The 19,392-nt window shown below is 34.6% G+C and overlaps 1 protein-coding gene across 1 annotated transcript in view; it reads left to right on the forward strand.

The window, feature by feature from the left end:
• ccdc141 (coiled-coil domain containing 141) overlaps positions 1–19,392 on the forward strand; it is a 39,657-nt gene that overhangs the window by 14,180 nt on the left and 6,085 nt on the right. The window contains exons 10-27 of the mRNA XM_079880512.1: positions 1,222–1,394; positions 1,530–1,671; positions 3,601–3,720; positions 3,874–4,065; positions 4,163–4,342; positions 4,480–4,659; positions 4,847–4,972; positions 5,060–5,248; positions 5,856–6,017; positions 6,236–6,385; positions 11,417–11,557; positions 11,736–11,933; positions 12,235–12,418; positions 12,926–13,038; positions 13,140–13,202; positions 13,742–14,278; positions 15,075–15,904; positions 16,752–16,924. Coding sequence (XP_079736638.1) covers positions 1,222–1,394; positions 1,530–1,671; positions 3,601–3,720; positions 3,874–4,065; positions 4,163–4,342; positions 4,480–4,659; positions 4,847–4,972; positions 5,060–5,248; positions 5,856–6,017; positions 6,236–6,385; positions 11,417–11,557; positions 11,736–11,933; positions 12,235–12,418; positions 12,926–13,038; positions 13,140–13,202; positions 13,742–14,278; positions 15,075–15,904; positions 16,752–16,924 — 3,853 coding nt within the window. The remainder of the gene's footprint in view (positions 1–1,221; positions 1,395–1,529; positions 1,672–3,600; positions 3,721–3,873; positions 4,066–4,162; positions 4,343–4,479; positions 4,660–4,846; positions 4,973–5,059; positions 5,249–5,855; positions 6,018–6,235; positions 6,386–11,416; positions 11,558–11,735; positions 11,934–12,234; positions 12,419–12,925; positions 13,039–13,139; positions 13,203–13,741; positions 14,279–15,074; positions 15,905–16,751; positions 16,925–19,392) is intronic.

Consider the following 19,392-nt stretch of genomic DNA (forward strand, 5'->3'; position numbering starts at 1 on the left):
CCCCTAGTGGAGATGTATATTGTAATAATATGAGTGTGGATTATAAAAGAGAGTGATATTATAAAGAGAGCATACATTGATATCAAGCTGTTTGGTCATGACATCAAATTGTAGGCTAACCTGGAAGGCTAATTTGCAGTGGATTCCCTCAGGAATAAAAGTTTTTAAGGCTTGTGATTAACATTACTTGAAGAAACGTTCACATTTTTAACAAAACATAAATGACACGGATACCTTAAAGGTGAATTTTGTTGTGTGCTTATAAAATGTAAGTTGATATAGTTAATTAGTGTTTAAAACCTGGAAATATCAGGGAAATTTAAAATTGCATAATATATTTAATGTTACTTGCATTGCATGACTAAAATTGAAGTTGGTGATGTAATTGTCAGGTTGTCAAACACGCATGAATCCAAAAAGAATAAACAGTCTTTAATAATTAACAGGAAAAATACGCAGGAGAATCAAAACAGCAACTACACCATTACAGAAACTTTTACTTTCAGATTACTTTTGACCAAACTCGTTTATTGCATTGCATTGAATTGAATAGGATAGGGTTTGTGAAGGAACTGCAGGGGGTTTGTGAGTTTAATGAAAAGCAAATAATTGAATAAATCATAAAAATGTCAAATTAAAATAAATATTTTTAAAATAATAACAAAAAAACAGTTTGAAAGACAAAAGCCTTCCAAAGACATTGCAATATATTGTTAAATGTGACAATTCAAATAATGATTAGTTTTCATCAGGAGTTGATTCGATATGCAATGTTGAGAAAACCCTCCTCAGAAGTGGAATGATTTCTGTAAATCCAGTGGTCAAATGCTTTGTGGCCTCTCTCTTTTCTGTGTAATTACCCACCTGACTAATGGCTGGTCTGTTCCACAAAACTAGAAGACTTTCTGAACGTATATAAGTGCAAGGCTTTTTTAGAAAGGACCATTTAAAAGATGAAGCAGAAGAATTAGTGAGAATCATATTCAATCAAATTAATTATGACTGATTTACTGCGTGATAACATCAGTCTTTTGAGGGCCATAATGGAGACATTTGTACTGCAATATTTCGTAAAGTATAAATCGTTTAAATATATACTTCAAGAGATTGGATCCTGACTTACAAATGGAAATATGGCCAGTTAGTCAGCATAGACTCAGTGATCCACATTTATGTATTAAATACAAAGGTTTTCTGAAATTATATATTTTTTGTCATCAGGCATTTGAGGTGCTGGGCACGATAGAGATTGCTATAAAGGAGCTGAAGACTCAACCTCTGTCATTACCTGAGCTGGCTAGGAAACATGAAGAGTTTTCACGCAGTATAAAAGACTCATCCGCCGAGCCTCTTCAGAGAGGTCAGCTGTTCCTTCAGAAGCTTGACCCACAAAGGTGAGAAGACAAAGAGCAGATGCTACAGTGTGTTAAAAAAAGACCCTATCACAGTTGATATCCAGACTCCAGGTTTTCCGTGGATTGGGATGTTCTGTGCAATGTCAGGCATCTGTGTGTTTGTTTGTTTGTTAGTGCCCAAGTTGGAGGGCTACAGAGGATGCTGGGATACATCAAAGAGAGAATTGAGGTTCTGAGCCATGAGTGTCATGCCCACAGAGAGTTAACCGGCAAAAGGCAGCAGCTGGTGTCCTCATTCGAAGAACTGGTGGCTAAGGTATAGAAAAATTAGATAGTCTCTCTTTTCACTTTTTTAAGACACCTCTAATAAGACAGAATTATGGGCGAAACAACATTTTTTGATACATTATTTTAAAATGATTGTATAAATAATAATACTTAAAATTCAAAGACATCATTTATATTAAGTATTTATACTAGGGCTGTCAAAAGATTAATCGCGATTAATCGCATCCAAAATAAAAGTTTGTTTTTAATAATATATGTGTGTGTACTGTGTATAATTAAATTTGTATATATAAATACACATGCATGTATATATTTAAGAAAAATGTGTTATTTATATATATATATATATATATATATATATATATTTATATATATACAGTACCAGTCAAAAGTTTGGAAACATTACTATTTTTAATGTTTTTGAAAGAAGTCTCTTGTGCTCATCAAGCCTGCAGTTAAAAAAACAAAACAAAAACAAAAAACAGTAATATTATGAAATATTATTACAATTTAAAATAATGGTTCTCTTTTTTAATATATTTTAAAATATAATTTTTTTTGTGATGCAAAGCTGAATTTTCATCAGCAAGTACTCCAGTCTTTGGTGTCTTATGATCCTTCAGAAATCATTCTAATATGCTGATTTGATACTCAGTTATTATCAATGATGGAAACAGTTGTGCTGTTTAATATATATTTTTTGGAATACTTTTTTCAGGATTCATTGATGAGTAAAACGTTAACAGCATTTATTCAAAAAAACAGCATTTATTCAAAATAAAAACATTTCTAACAATATAAATCGTTACCATCACCTTTTATCAATTTAACGCATCCTTGTTGAATTAAAGTACTAATTTCTTTTAAAAAAATAGTTATTGTTCCCAAACTTTTGAACGGTAGTGTATATTGTTACAAAAGATTTCTATTCTAAATAAATACAGTTCTTTTTAACTTTTTATTCATGAAATAATCCTGAAAAAAGTATCTCAGGTTATAAAAAAAATATTAAGCAGCACAACTTTTTCCAACATTGATCATAAATCATCATATTAGAATGATTTTTGAAGGATCATAAGACACCAAAGACTGGAGTACTTGCTGATGAAAATTCAGATTTGCATCACAAAAGTAAATTACATTTTAAAGTATATTAAAAAAGAGAACCATTATTTTAAATTGTAATAATATTTCATAATATTACTGTTTTTTGTTTTTGTTTTGTTTTTTTAACTGCAGGCTTGATGAGCACAAGAGACTTCATTCAAAAACATTAAAAATAGTAATGTTTCCAAACTTTTGACTGGTACTGTATATTTATATATATATATTTATATATATAAAAAATTATATTTATATAATATAAACTATATAAATATATATACAGTATATGTATGCAAATATTTCTTAAATATATACATGCATGTGTGTGTATTTATATATACAAAATAATTATACACAGTACACACACATATATTATGTAAACACAAACTTTTATTTTGGATGCGATTAATCGCGATTAATCTTTTGACAGCCCTAATTTATACATTATGGTTGTATTTGCTGTTGCCTTTCTAATCAAATGCAAAAAATATAATTATTATTTAAGGTTGACTTTCTATTAATGCTAATTAAAAACAAATAAAATTTATTTATCTAATGTCACAAAATATGTACATTTATTGGCACATTTCTCCACCTAATAATAAAAAAAAATTATACACCATTGTAATTTTAGTATTTATAGATCATGGTTATATTTTCTCTTGCCTGTATGCTGATTAAACTAAACAAATGCAAAAATGTATTATTTATTTAACCTGGACATGTTTTCCTGAGATTCACCCTTAAACTCAATCATTAGATTGTTTATTATATGTCAATAAATGTGGCTTAATATTTCACAGTAGCTTGCTGAAAAGTGTATATATTTCCTCAATGATCTGAATCTCTACAGGTCTCTGCTTGGATTAAGAGCAGCAACAGTGTCCTGTCTGCCAGCACAGAGCCTGGTTCATCTCTAACTGAGGCTGAGGACACCCTTAACAAGCATGTTGAGCTACTCTCACAGTCTCAGGTGTCTTTATACTCGCCTACACTGAGAGTACAATATGATATGGAAAGTTCAAAGTGAATTGTGTTATTTTATTATTTTATACAACTCCTAAAAAGTTCGTAAAAGTGCTATGAAGATCTTCTCATTGTAAACCGTGGTGTTTTTGTCCTGCAGGATGCTATGAGAGAATCAGAGGCTATTACTAGTTTTATAAAAGAACTAAAGGGACTGGAATCCTCAGAGACAGTCGAGTTTTCGAACAAAGCTTCACTTCTGGCAGAGGAGGTGAAAACATTGGTGAGGAACATATCATCACACATGGAGAGCCTCAGGCCCTATGTGGACTTTCTGCGCTGTGCAGATGAGGTATGGTTATATATTTATGACATATATTTATTGTAATGAAGTACCCAGTTAGACTAAGGCCAATAGTCCAATGATGATATTTTCTGTGGTGGCACAGGTTGAGGAGCAGATAAGGACTCTTCAGGAATGCTACAAGAACAAGCCAGAGGAAGAGGAGGAAAATGAAGGAGCAGGTGCATCCATGAAGGAAATGTTGGATGCTAAGTGGCAGTCATTGCTGCAGAGGTTTTTCACCATGCAGGATCTAGGCAACAACTTTATTAACTCATCTAACATGGTAAGAAACGCTGTAGAGCATTTTAACACAAGCTTAACAATAAGTGGTCTTTACAAATCTATGGCAGCGTCTTGGGGGTTTAAATCAAACAATAAATACATTTTTTGTGTGTATGTATTTATTTATTTATTTTGCAGATCAGTGGCAACCTGAATCTAAACGTTAAAGCAGCAGGGCATGTTGTAGAAAAATATATGGAGTCACTGACCAGGAAGAAATCTGAACTAGCAGACTTGTGGACATCCTGGCAACTTCATTACAGTCAAATAAAATCTGTGAAGAAGCAATGGAAAAAATGTAAAGATCAACTTAAAAAGGTAACTTGGGATTTCACTTGGAAATACATCAGAATACGGCAATTTGTGAAATGTTGGCCCATCCATATTATTTTCAATTATTAGAGCATTTAAAGAGACTGCAAATGTTTTTGTTTTTTTAACTACAAAACATTATTAATAGAACATCTTTGTTCAATGCCCTAAATTTTTCGCTAATTGCCTGCAGGTTCTTCATGATTTAAGGGCATTGGAGGAGATTTTTGCTCCAGCATCAAAGGTTGATTTGGGGGGTGATCCTCAGTCTGTGTATAAACTACAGGAGAAATTCAACTCTGTAAAGCCAGAATTCCTGGTGAGAGAAGACTTTTTGCTTTCTCATTAGTGCTTATGATTTGTTTTAGCAACTTTACAACTAACCTAAATTTTAAAACCTTCATAGCAACTGAATGCAGAGGTGGAATTCCTGGTTAAAACATCCGAGCTGCTCGGCTTAAAGGGGATACCAGTGAAAGAGAAGAACGAGAAAGTTTCTGAGCTTCTGCAGCTACATCAGCATATCAGAGATAAAATCAGGGAGTATGAAACCGTTCTCAGTATGGCCGGTAAATTTCACCAGCTTTATCAAGAGGTAAAGTCCCATTTCTGTCAGAACACTTTATAGAATTAGAGAAATCAGAGATTGTGATGGATTTAAAATCAGAATTGATATGTACTGTTAATAGATGGATTAACTCATTCTTTATTATTGATATTTTCACAGTTTTAGAGTAATTAATAATTAAAGCATGAGGATTAAATAGTGATGCAGAAAATTTAAAAGCATCTTCTTCAGTCACCAACCAAGCTGCGCATTCTTTTAGCCAGCGCCACAAGTTACATCCTGACAACTATAAATTGTGACTAAGCCACTGGACTAAACACTAATAATAGTAGTAGTAAAAATAATTATAACAATAATAATCATCATCATTCACTAATTGGATGCAATTGTTTTAAACAGTACTGAATGTTATTACTATATGCTGGACACTTGTTGCCTGTTTTTCTTTACCTTAACTACCATGGCCAGCTCATTAAAAACAATATTTTTTATTTTTAAGTTTTGTAGACAAATGTAAATTTTGGTTAACCAATAGTAGAACTACTAGTAGCAATAATAATTATATTACATTACATTAGATACTGAAATTTGGAACCTAAGCATAATTAATTGTTTTTACTTTATTTTATTTTAGTTGGATACCGTCTTACACACAGAACCAGTGACAGTGTTTAGTGACACCAGTCAGGCCAGGACTCAGTTGACTCAGCACCAAGAGAGGCAGAGTCACATCCGCCATCTGTATAAGCTGGCCCTCTCGCTGGGTGCAGACCTCACCAGCACTGTGCAGCAGTCGGTGCGTTGATTAACAATATTTCATGCCCTCAGTATCTTCAAAAAAATCCATGCATTATTTGGATTTCCTTACCTGAATCTGAATTGTTACATTATTTGTCAACAGAACATGTGGAACCATGCTGTTGATTATTTCTTTGCGATGCATTATCAATACTCATTGATTTGGTAGAAACTGCCACAAATGACCATCCTTTTCCCCCTTCTTTATGCTCCAAGCATGTGCTGGTGTTGTCAGTGCAGCAGTTACATGAGAAACTGGTAAAGTTGGAGAGAGGAAGCATTGACTGGATCGCTGAGGCTAATAAGTGTGAAGAGAGTTTGATAAGCAACGTCCACTTCTGCCTTCATAAGGAAGAAATCAGTGAGGTGAGTATTGTATGTGTGTGTCAGTTGGTCAGGGTTTAGGTCATTTACTAATCTGTAGTGATCTCTGACCTACTAATCTCATCAGAGGCGCAGATCAGGAAGAACACAGGAATAAAGATAAAAGTGTTTATTTGCACTTGTCTGTGTTTTTTCCCATGAGGTCCACTTATAATATTTTTGTGCCCAAAGCAATCATAACTTAGACCATTTTCCACTATCTTTTAGAACTCAAAGAGGCGTTATTTGCTGCTGTGCTATTAAAGGGATAGTTCGGCCAAAAATGATATTTAACCAATGATTTGCTCACCCTCAAGCCGTTCGAGATGCATATGTCAATCTTTTTTCAGACAAACACATTTTCAGTTATTTTAGAAAATGTCTTAGATTGACATATGCATCTCGAACGGCTTGAGGGTGAGTAAATCATGGGTTAAATATCATTTTTGGCCGAACTATCCCTTTAAGACTCCAGTGAAAACGACCCTTATGCATGTGAAACAAGACTGTTGGGTCCAATATAGTTGTTAATGTTCCCCTCCTTCACAGCCTCTTTGCAAAGCCTGCATTGTATTGTGCAAAGCAATGGTGGATTTATATGTGCAAAAAATGGCAGTCATTTTTTCAAATGTATTCTTCTTAACGTTGGAAAGTACAGAACAAGCCAATTTTAGCAGCTTAAGTTTCAACAAATTACCTTTTTTCACAGGGGAAGAAATGTTGGTTTCTGGAAGTTAGTATGTTTTAATTTTTTCAGATCACTGAAGCTTTGATTCCTTATGATCCCCTTTTAACTGTATGAAGAAGGATTTTGGTCCAGCCCTTACTGTCTGTCATTTTCCTTAAAGATGTGTTAATGTCCCAGCCCATAGATCCAGGGCTCAGCAACACATGTGTTGGCTAACTCTCATTGTCACTCTCCCTGAATTATTTATAGCTTGTTAAATTTAGCCTGTGAACTGCAGGGTTTGTCTTTCCCTCTGCTGACTGAGGGATCCTGCCATTTGTCTCTCATCACTTCAGATAGCAGGAAGGATTCCACCCTTATCACATACTTAATGCCCGTTAACCACAAAACCAACAGTCAATCCCCAGGATTACACTGCAAGCCTCCCAGGGCACTTTCCTATCACGACTCAGTTTCATGATGTCCTTTATGATTTTTGATTACAGCACAAATTGGTTTATGTGTAAGAGGAAAACAGACATATTCACTTATCTTTCGTTTTCTTTTTTTAAGCTGCCACATGGACTGCAAAAAAATGTTAACAATAGTTTAATTTTAGAGATTGGTGAGAGGCAACATAAATAATTTCAAACATTTTAGAATGTCTTCATAAAAACATTTGTTACTGTTGTGATAATATTATATTCTCTGTCTCCCTCTAGAGGAGAACAATTTCATTTTTTTCCTCTCTAAATGAATAAGCACAGGCATATAGACCAGTGATTCTAAACTAGGGGTCTGGGGTCCATTAGGGGGCCTCAGCAAACTTTTATAGATGTATCAAGATGATGTAAAATAAAGACAAAACAAGCATTAAAATAAGCTTGAAATTCAATATATTTCTAAAACATTTTATTTTTTAAAATAATTTATTAGTTTTCTTTGAATAATTATAAAACTGTGATTTCTATACTTTAATTTAAATGAATAAAACCTTATAAATGCTTGGTCGTTTTATACATTTTATTAATATAATTTCAGCTCTAAAATATTTCATCTGGTTGATGCAGTCTATAATTCTTATTCACTAAATCATGAACTGGGGGGGGGTCTTGGAGTCAGAAAAGATTGAGAACCACTGGTTTAGACCTGTGACATATTGGAAGGTTTTGTGAACTTTTTAATGCACTGTCACTTTCTGAAGATAACTGGAGAATAAAAAAAAATATTTTATATTTTCACAAGGAGATTTCACGCAAAGACATGGGTTGCATTGAACCAATTAAACTCATTGGTCTCTATTAGTAAATCAGCATTCCAGAACCCTTGTGTCTATATCTTACTCCTGAGTAGAAGTCAAAATTCAAAGCTTCTTAAACATATCCAAGTTAACTATGCCACGTGATGTCATGCTATTTCAATGTATGACTGCTGCAAGACTGTAAATAGAGCAAAGACATTTCTAAAAGTAGCTGTACTTTATAGAGTCCGTACACGTTCTGGTTTTATGTGAACATCTCTTGTGTGGCCTTAAAATGTAGGGAGTCTTCACTTCAAATCACTGTCTAAACAGTGGGATTTGGATTGGTGCATAGACTATGAAAACATATAAGGGTTCTGTACAGTTCTGTTCAAAGGAATGGGGTGGATAATAAGTTTCTGGTTGCATTTATTTGATCAAATACAGTAAAAACAGTACTATTGAGAAACATGATTACCATTTTAAATAACTGTTTTCTATTTTAATATACTTTAAAATGTAGTTTGTTTCTGTGATGCATCATTACTCCAGTCTTCAGTGTCCTTTAGAAATCATTCTGATAAGCTGATTTTGTGCTCAAGAAACATTTCTTATTATTATCAACGTTGAAAACAATATTATATTTTTGTGGAAAACATGATCGGGATTCTTTTATGAATAGAAAGTTCAAAAGAACAGCATTTATTTGAAATTGTTTTTTTGTTGTTGTTGTTTTGTTGTAACAATGTTTAAAGTCTTTACTGTCACTTTTGAACAATTTAATGCATCCTCGCTGGGAAAAAAAATGTCCCCAAACTTTTGAACAATAGTGTATAGTATATGATCGAAAGAATAATACATTTTCAATTAAACTGTAAATCACCACTTATTCATATCGAGAATAAGGCATGACTCAACATAGTATCAAATTCAATGTCCACGTGAGTCACCATATTGTTGTCACATCAGTCATACCCATCGATCCACCATCCAGTCATAAATATTATCCATGAGTAAACAAGCTGATATTTTAGCTTGGACAGTTGCTGCTGTTCATCTGCAAGGAGGAGTGACTCTATTTCTCTTACTGTGAGTTCACAAGTCCAGTGTACTGCTTACAGAAGCTTTCATATGTTACTGAAAGGATATTTCATTGTAGTGTTGCTGACTCCTTTATATTTTAGAGTTGAATTATAAGTAAAATTAATTACTGTCCTGTTAATTAGTGGATCTAATTGCACTCAAGATGGCCATCAATGACTTACATCTTTATTATGCTGTGATATTCACCAGTTTGGTCTACAGAAACCCCTCATTCCTTGTTTTACAGATCACAAGGCCATGAAAAAACAGTGCCATAAATGTTTACTGAGCACAGTTTGAGTAAGTTGTTTAGATGTGAACCATTAAGGTGGTTAAACTGAACTTTCTTCCACACATCTCCCTCTGTTTGGGCTGCAGCAGAAATTTCCTCTACAGCCCCCTGTTGGAAAAATCCAGTAAGACAATTATGAGGCTTCTTTAACAGGCTCTAAGCTGGGCTGCAGCTGTCTTTGGGCGACACTTGAGCCTGTCATTTGGAGACAGGACACCATTGCAAAAGCTCATCAGGCTGGACAGAAATGGATCTGCATTATAAATCATCCACCTGTCTGACAATTAATCCCTCTAAAATAATCCCCCTGGACTCACCAAACTGCACTCTGCCCTCTGTTAGAGATCCTCCCCACATACATGTACAACTAATCTTATATTTGGTTACAAATATATTATCTTATATTTTGGGAGTCTCAAAAACAATAACATCCTGCATTTAATAAAACACAAATAGACCAAGTTCTATATTAAAACAACACCAGAACACAAAGTTACATTTCAAATTTTAAAATTAAAAAAATGAAATTTCTAATAGGCGGAGGGTGAACCAACACCATGAGGATATGCGATTCCCCTTTAAAAACATTTACCATATGGATTTGGCATGGCAGAAAACTTTTTTTATTAGGAAGCTCATTTTATTATAGCCCAATTAAAAAGCGGTTGTACAATTTCATTGCGATTTCACAAAGTTCCATTATTATCAGTGAAGCTGATGCACAATAAATGTCTTACTGCTTATTATAACGAGAGGATTGCCAATATTCTGTATTATGGAGAAAACTGATCCTAGACCAGCATTTATGGACAGCTTTTCCTTCTAAAAGCAATCAGAAGCATATGGAAGCTTGTTTCCACCACGGAATAAAAAAAATAAAAGATAATTGCGAGTTTATCTCACAGTTCTGTTATACACACAAATGCGACTGTATATCACACAAGTCTGACTTTATTAGGGATGGGCATTTCAAGCAAAAATAATATTCGATGATCGCTGGGAATTATTTATTATTACTCGAAAATCGCACCCCTCCCCCACATGCTCAACTGCGTTTGCTCAAATCCTGCTTCAACATTAAGTTTCTCTGTACTTTACTATACATGCTGTAGCCATTAAAGAAAACGTAGGCTATTTAGTTTCATATTTATGTTTAAATAATATAATGTTTTTTAACATTTCATCTATGTTGATTATATAAAAAGTGAACAGCATGAGTAAGATAGGATCATAAGATGCGCAATATATCGGGAGACATATTGAGTGGGTCAGACATGATTTTGACCACTTCATTAAGTTTTGTATTGTAGAAAGCCTTTCTTTAAAGTAAATTTAGTTTTGTATAAATTGTATCTTAATTGTAATCAGTGTTTCATCAACAAATTGCCTGGATTTAATAAATAAGAAGCAAATAAAGCGGACAATATAATCAGGCCGTGGAGGCGCCGTATTATATATATTATAATATATAATACTTACATATTACCCCAAATTTCTTCTTGTGTGTTTTTGGTAACACTTTATTTTAGTGTTCTTGTTACATGTTACATGTAGTTACTTTAGTATTAACTATAAACCTAATCCTAACCCCTAACCCTAAAATACATGCAGTTAATTATATTAAAATTCTTTAAAATTTCTTAACTTGTGGACATACTATTTCTTCATCCACCCTTAGCTGTCTTTTAGTGGAGGTTTTTATGCACTTTTCAGACACTTATTTACATGTTTTTCCTGAATCCTTTATTTTAGCTGAGAGAGTCCTTTAAAGATCTCAAAAAGAAATTCAACAATTTGAAATTCAACTACATGAAGAAAAACGAGAAGTCGAGAAACGTAAAGGTGGTGAAAAATCAGCTCCAGCAAATTGAGATTTACATTGAAAAGCTGCAGGTAAGGAAGCCCTCTTTTTATCTACTTGCACTCATTTTATTAATGTTTTCTTCAGAATATTTGCTCAGCAGTGACACAATTATACAGACATATACCTAAAGGAGATTTCTTCCTTTTTTTAATGCTTTGAGAGTCTTATATTTATAAAATGTAACATTCAAATCCCTCCCTTTTGTAGGTTTTGAAGAAGAAGCTGCAAGCCTTCACTCTGAAAGTCTCCAGCAGCAGTGAGAGGCATTTAATTGGCAACAGCCTCAGAGAGATTGAGGATGCCTTAAATGAGCTGCAGAGACAGGTGTGCGACTTTGACAGGGCAGTGGAGGAGTACAAACAGAACCTGGATATGAATGTCAAGCTCCAGCAAGCCTTAGAGGAGGTAGGAACCAGGAACATACAGTATAATGAGCCAATAGAAGCTACTATCACAATTCAGCAACAATTTTACATGTTCAATTTATAATCCTGGTGTGGAATTTATAGAATTTTTTATTTCTTTCAAAGTTTTACATTTCTGTTTACTCTTAGATCTTCCCATTACTAATGCTGCTAAATGAAGTAGAAACAAAAAGAATTGGCTTTGCTTTAACTTATGTTTGCCTTCAAAGCAGTCTCTCAGTAAATGCCTATAAATAGTCTCTGAAAATAGTCTCTCCTCTCACCTTTCATTTTAAACACAGTATCAGTTCTGGTGCGACGAGGCAAGTTCCACAGTTGTCCGTGTGGGTAAATATTCCTCCCAATGTAAGACTAAGGAAGCAGTCAGCTCTCTCTACAAACAGTTTGAAAAATTTGTGTGGCCCACAATACCACAGCAAGAGGAGAGAATAAGCCAGATCACAGAGCTGGCAGTGCGGCTACATGGTGAGAAACTGAGAATGCATTCTGAAATATTGTTTGGAGGAATGTATTCTTTATCATTCCAATGAATAGAACAGAGCATATAACCTTCATTTATGTATGTTACTTCTTAGAGAGCCCAATGTGTAAACGCAATAGCAGCAATTTGGGAATTAATAGTTTTAACCCTTCAAATTCTTTATAATGTTCCTCTGATCAATTTGAAAGCTAGAATTACTAAATTTTGACATAATGTGCTTTTACAAGGTGGACATGGACTTATTATTTTAAATGTGAAACTTATCCAACATAGTAGCAAATGTTTCGGGTCAATTCCACCCCATCAGAAACACTTGAACAATATGATAAAACAAATCCAGTTAAACAACTGGCAGGCGTGTATATCAATCATGAGCATGTCAAAATGATTTCCTCCCCAATGTTTTCATTATAGATATAACCCTGAAGGACATTTAGTTAGTCAGTTGAAGTGTTGTTGGCCTTTCAGTGTGACTGATTTTTTAAATGTAGGCTCTGAAGATGGAAAGAAATATATGGAGAAAACAATTAACAAACACCATGAAATTGTGGAATCAATAAAAGAACTCTCAAATGGACTGCTGGACCTTGAGGCCAAACTTCAGGTGATGAAAACACCAAACATAATGTTGTACTTGGTACATTCATCTGAGATTTTTTATGAAATATACTTTTACTAATATTTTCAAATGAACTCTTTCTGTAGCTAGAGACTTTGAAACAACCTCTTACACCTGAAGACAACAACAAACGGGACACCATTGATACGGTAAACACCAGTAACGCTTTGACTTACAATTTCAAACATGTAAGAATTACATCGTCCTTCATTTTGTATGTTACATTCTAAATTGTTACATTCAATTTAAATTCAATTTAAAATGCAGGAAATTACAATTAAAGTTCAATTACAAAAACATAGAGTAAATAAAATCTGTGAATATACATATGTGAATATTTGATGTATATGATCTAAAGGAATCATTAGTTCAGAGTTTTGAATCGTTTAATTGAACTAAGTCACAGAAATTCATCAAACTTGCATATAAACTCTAAAACCATATTTGCTGCTAAAGTTTAAATCGGAGACAAATCACAAGACAAGGATCATAAAACCAGTGTAATGATGGTCTTAAAGGGTTAGTTCGGTGCCTTTAAGGAAACATAATAGACAAATATAATGGGTATTTACGTACAACGTATTCAACGTTGTTTAATTTTGTCATCAGCAAAGGCATTGCAAATATATCATATATATTCAGAAAATTGCTCAACCCTAAACCATACTTTTTTCTGTTGCCACTTCAGTCTGAACCAAAGGAAAGTGGACATACCCCTGAGATGACAGGCCCACACTGTACTAAAGAGATGCCTGTCGGCAAGAATCCAGAAAACAAGAAACCTCAGCCTCGCAAAGCACAAAGCCAAGATCTGCCAGACATGCATCATCCGGAGCATCAAAAAGTGCTACAAGAGACCAGGTTGCACACCCAGGAGGCCTATTCCAAGACCAGCAAAGTGGAGACCATCATGTGCAAATCTACTATAGAGAGGAGAGAGGAAATGCACACTTCCATCTCTAACTCCCACACCATTAATGTGAGCCATTCCCCTGTGGAACGGGATAAGAGGAGTCACACTATGCAGCAAACCAAGAGAGACTCACAAGAAACTCCTCCTCCTCCACCACCACCTCCACGAGATCCAACTTTATCTCACCCCATCATCATAGATATCCAAAGGGAGTTGCATTGTACAGAGAAACAGCATCCTCTTCAGAAGACCAACTCTGAGGACAAATATCAGGCCTGTAGTAGAAATCATCCTTTTCTCTCATATTCCAAGGTGAGCCTTGTTTGACATAAGAGTCATTCAATGGAAAGGTGCCTTTTGCCATTTTGAAAGGTGCCTTTTGCCATTTTGCCAGGTTTGATTGACTGATTTATTTACTAAATTATAAATTATAAGTAAGATTTAATAATTTTCGACCAAGTATAGGCCTATTCTTTAGTGACTGATAAATCCTGTTTTACTTAAATTAATTTATTTTAAAATAAATTATGTATTTTTAAAACATACACTACATTTGACAAGTGTGGGATATATATATATATATATATATATATATATATATATATATATATATATATATATAATTTTTTTTTTTTTTTTATATATCCTGGCCATGTCTTGGTACTTTTTAATAAAAAAAATTAAAATAATTTCTATGGCTGGTTATACTACATGTAAAATGCATGTACTCTTTTAAACTATGTATAAATACTGTAATACACCATAATCACATAAAATATCTGATAACACTTTATTTCGATAGTCCACTTTAGACATTCTACTAAGTATAAGCAACTGTGTATCTACATTTCCTCTCTCATGAGATTTAATAACTCTCATGTATTTTTGAGTTAATATATTTACTTCCCTGTCCTGTGTGCCATTGTTGTAGTCCTGAAAACTAAAAAACTACACAGGACTACAACAATGACACACAGGATGAGAAACAGGAATGTAACAATATTTAAGCTTGTAAATGCTAACTAACAACATATGGTAACAAAAAATTATTTTACTGGGAGATTTACAGGCATTCTTTTCTCTTTATTTGTGTGTTTTATTTCTATAGACGGCAGCTCATCATTCTTTAGAGGAGGACTTTTTGCCACATGGGACTCCAGAGCCAGCAGTTCCTGTTGGAAGTGTACCAGAGGGTGAGTTCCAGCCTGACCATCTCACTGAGGAGTCGCTCTCCAATGATGAATATGAGTGCACCTCCCCAGATGACATCTCCCTGCCTCCCTTATCTGAGACTCCAGAATCCAACATTATTCAGTCAGAAAATGACCTTGATGATGGCTATTGCGTGAGCTCCCACAGCCATCGTGTTAACCAATACAGCCACCAGTTCCACTCCCAGCAGGGTGACACCCTAAACCAGAGGCAACAGGAGTGGATGTCGTGCCAGGCCGAGAGCTACCCATCTCCCACCACTGGCTCGGGGGCCAGATTTAGAGCAGAATCATCCTCCTTTCTTCAAAGCCCCCTCACAGTACCTGCTCCTAGTCTTGTGTCAAATACCATCTCCAGCATCTTAAAGAAATCTGGCAACCCACCACCAGGCAGCATCACTGAAACGCTTTACTCAGTGCATGAAAGTCATACTGATATGCAAAAGTGTGTGCATGAGTCCAGTATGGGTCAATGCCACAGTGCTCAGCCCAGTAACATGCATGCTACCCCAACCCCATTAACCACAGAGCTGGACTCGGATCTCTGCAAGCCCACAGCCATTCGAGAGGAGATCAGGCGGGCAACTTCCAAAAAGGTTATGGGCAAACTGACAGGCGGCACAGGTCCTAACTTCTCCAAACCCTTGTCTAATACCACGGTAATGGAGGGCTCTCCGGTGACACTGGAGGTGGAAGTCACTGGATTCCCTGAGCCTACATTAACCTGGTGGGTAGCTTATAACAAACTTGACCTATAAATTAAAACATTCTTTGTTATTTCTTCGATATAATATAATATAATATAATATAACATAATTTAATGTATAATATAATATAACTGCTCAATAGTTTGGGGTCAGAAAGATTTTAAAGAAATTTAGAAGGAAAGATAGAAATATTTCAGGAAGGATGCAGCAAATTGTTTAAAAGTGATAGCAAATACATATATAACAGAAGACTCAACACTTATTAATATATTAAAAATTTAAAACAGTTATTTTAAATTGATATTATATTTCACAATATTACTGTTTTTACTGTATTTTGATCAAATACATTTTGACTTCTTTCAAAAACATTTAAAAAATTGTACCGCCCTAAACTTTTGAATGGTGGTGTAGTATATAGAGATTAATAATTATCGGAATACTTTTGTTTCTAAATGGGTGGCAAATTCTCTTTATACAACATATAGATCAATATCCAGTTTTTAAAAACTAAAAATTCATCACAAAGCCCAGTGTTTGTAGTTCAGATAGATGACCAATTATGTAGACATATATTTGTGTCTGCCTGCATGAAGCAGGTTTGTTGAGAAAAGTTGACGTATTCCATTCATTTTGATTCCATTTTCATTTGAACGATTTAATTTCTCTTCCACTGTCATGCATATCCATTCATACTAACTTTTTATTCTAGATTTCCTGTAGCTAACATTTACTTAGTTTGCATTTATTTTCTGTATACCTTCAACTTTAACATACCTCTAATTTCTCTCTTCCATTGAGTCTGTATTAATGAATGCCCTTTTTTGCTGTGGTGTGATTGTGTGACATAATTCACTCTTTGTTTAGGTTCAAGAATGGACACAAACTGGCCAATGATGAGCACATTGAACTGTCCCATAAAGAAGGCAAACATGCATTGTTCATTCACAGCTCTGCAGTGAGAGACTCTGGGCAGTATGTGGTTACTGCCTCAAACTCAGCTGGCACAATCTCGTCCAGCTCCATGCTACAGGTCAAAGGTAACAGCAGCCCTGATTTTGACGTTCTCAAACTGGACTGGCACACCTGCTTTGGCACCCTCTGTTTCTTCTTGTGGCTTCTCTATCTGCTGTTGTTATAACGGACACTGCCATTAACATAAGGAAAACTCATTGATGTGGACTCTTTACTTTTGAACCTTTTTCACATGTCACAAAACCACTGGTGTGCACAAAATTAACTGTCTTTGCACAAATATAAGAGCACATGGGTAGATATAAAAACTCTTTTGACACATCTTCTGGTGTGATGTGCTTTACTCCATCTAAAACGAATTATTCTTTTATAATTTAATGCATGCAGCTCTATTATTTTGTTCGGAAAAAAAACATTGAATATCTGTAGTTTAAAAAATGATGTTGTCACGCTGCAGGGCAATGCAGTGAACTAGAGAAGGCAAAAAGGTGTTTTGAAATAGTGATCAGTCACAGGACCTAAATATACACTTAACCTTATACATCCATATAAATGTTAACATAAAAAATGTAGTGTTTTTTATTTGTTTGTTGTTTTTTAATTAAAAATGTATGCATCAACTAACCACATATTTGTTCATTTTGGCTATAACACTGAAATCACTATAACAATGTTTTGCAATAATCAAATTCAACATGAGATTAATTATTCTGTATTTTTCCTAATATATTATGCAAGTTGCAATGGATCTGCATACAATTCCCTTTGTGATGGTAATGAAACCCTGGTCTGCTCTCCAGTTATTTATAGTTACAGTTCTGAAATAACATGTTCAGCATTTTGCAATTAAATTATTTATTTTTAAAGAGTTTGTGGGTTTTTTTTTTTACAAATCCACTTCCAGATCTTAAGGAAATGGTTCAATAAGGAAAATTAATTTATCAGTAACTCACCCTCATTGTCCTTTCAAATCTGTATGACTGCAGAACACAAAATAAGGTATTTTGAAGAATATATAGGCCTATATGTTTTGCCCATACAATGAAAGTGAATGGGTCCAAAAAAAAATGAAAAATTGTACACACCAACCAACCAACAACCAAATAGATAAATACATAGGCAAGTAAGGTAAGTAAACAAGCTGTTCAACAAGCTCTCAATAATATGCAACTACATGTCCACTAACTCTCATTAGAGTATTGGTTGACTGTTGGGTTAGGGTTTGGGTAAGTAGAATAAGTTGACGTACTTGCAAAGTTACTTATAGTAAGTAGAATGCCTGTTGGGGAACCATCAAAATAAAGTGGTAGCAGGTATTAAAGGAGAACTCCGGTCAATTTTAACATTGAGCTCATTTTTTTGTACATTTGGAGTGCTGTCAATACAGAGAACAACGACAAAAATCGGTGTTGCCTACACCGAGTTATTCTATTTTTAAAATTTGCACCCTGTTGACTTCAATGGGGCAAGTACTAAACCTGCTTTTAGCCTCTTAACATCCTTGATGTGTCATTACAAGTGCACAGAAAATGTGAGTGATTCCTTCTGAGTGAACACGAGTGAGTCTGACTGCAGTAGATGTGAAAGAAATGTATAAAAATGATGTTATTTAAGCCAGCGCAAATACCTTTGTTTACATCCTGTTTTTCGGTTGAAGTCCAAAGTAGTCGATTGCAGAGTTCACACGCATATGTTTAATACCTATGATCACGCGCGTGAACTCGGCAATCAACTACTTTGGACTTCAACCGAAAAACAGGATGTAAACAAAGGTATTTGCGCTGGCTTAAATAACATCATTTTTATACATTTCTTTCACATCTACTGCAGTCAGATTCACTCGTGTTCACTCTGAAGGAATCACTCACATTTTCTGTGCACTTGTAATGACACATCAAGGATGTTAAGAGGCTAAAAGCAGGTTTAGTACTTGCCCCATTGAAGTCAACAGGGTGCAAATTTTAAAAATAGAATAACTCGGTGTAGGCAACACCGATTTTTGTCGTTGTTCTCTGTATTGACAGCACTCCAAATGTACAAAAAAATGAGCTCAATGTTAAAATTGACCGGAGTTCTCCTTTAAGCACAGCCTACTAATACTCTAATGCAGTGGTTTTCAAACCCTGGGTCGCGACCCTCGGATGGGTCGCGAGACTTAAAAAATGGGTCGCCAGGATGATTTAAGGAAAATATAATTAAATTAAAAAACAAAATTTGTTTTCATAAAACCATAGTCTATAGGCCTATATAAAAGAAACACACACAATATGGCTATTTAAACAATTAATAGATTAATAAAACGAAAGAAAAAACTGACAGCATGCTGCTGAGTTTGGTTCGTTTGGCGCGGCGCCTCACAAACAAGTTGACGGAAAGGAAACCGAGACGGCAGTTTGTTTGTTTTCTTTATTTTACAAAAGCACAATGTTGTGTTTTATTGCGAGTGTACACAAATATAAATAAATACTTTGCAGTTTCGAATGATGTCCTGAACAAAATAACGGAGTATATTTAAATGATTCCATCGTGCCGG

The sequence above is a fragment of the Squalius cephalus genome, assembly GCF_949319135.1.
Source record: "Squalius cephalus genome assembly, chromosome: 9".
In the NCBI taxonomy this organism is placed as follows: domain Eukaryota; kingdom Metazoa; phylum Chordata; class Actinopteri; order Cypriniformes; family Leuciscidae; genus Squalius; species Squalius cephalus.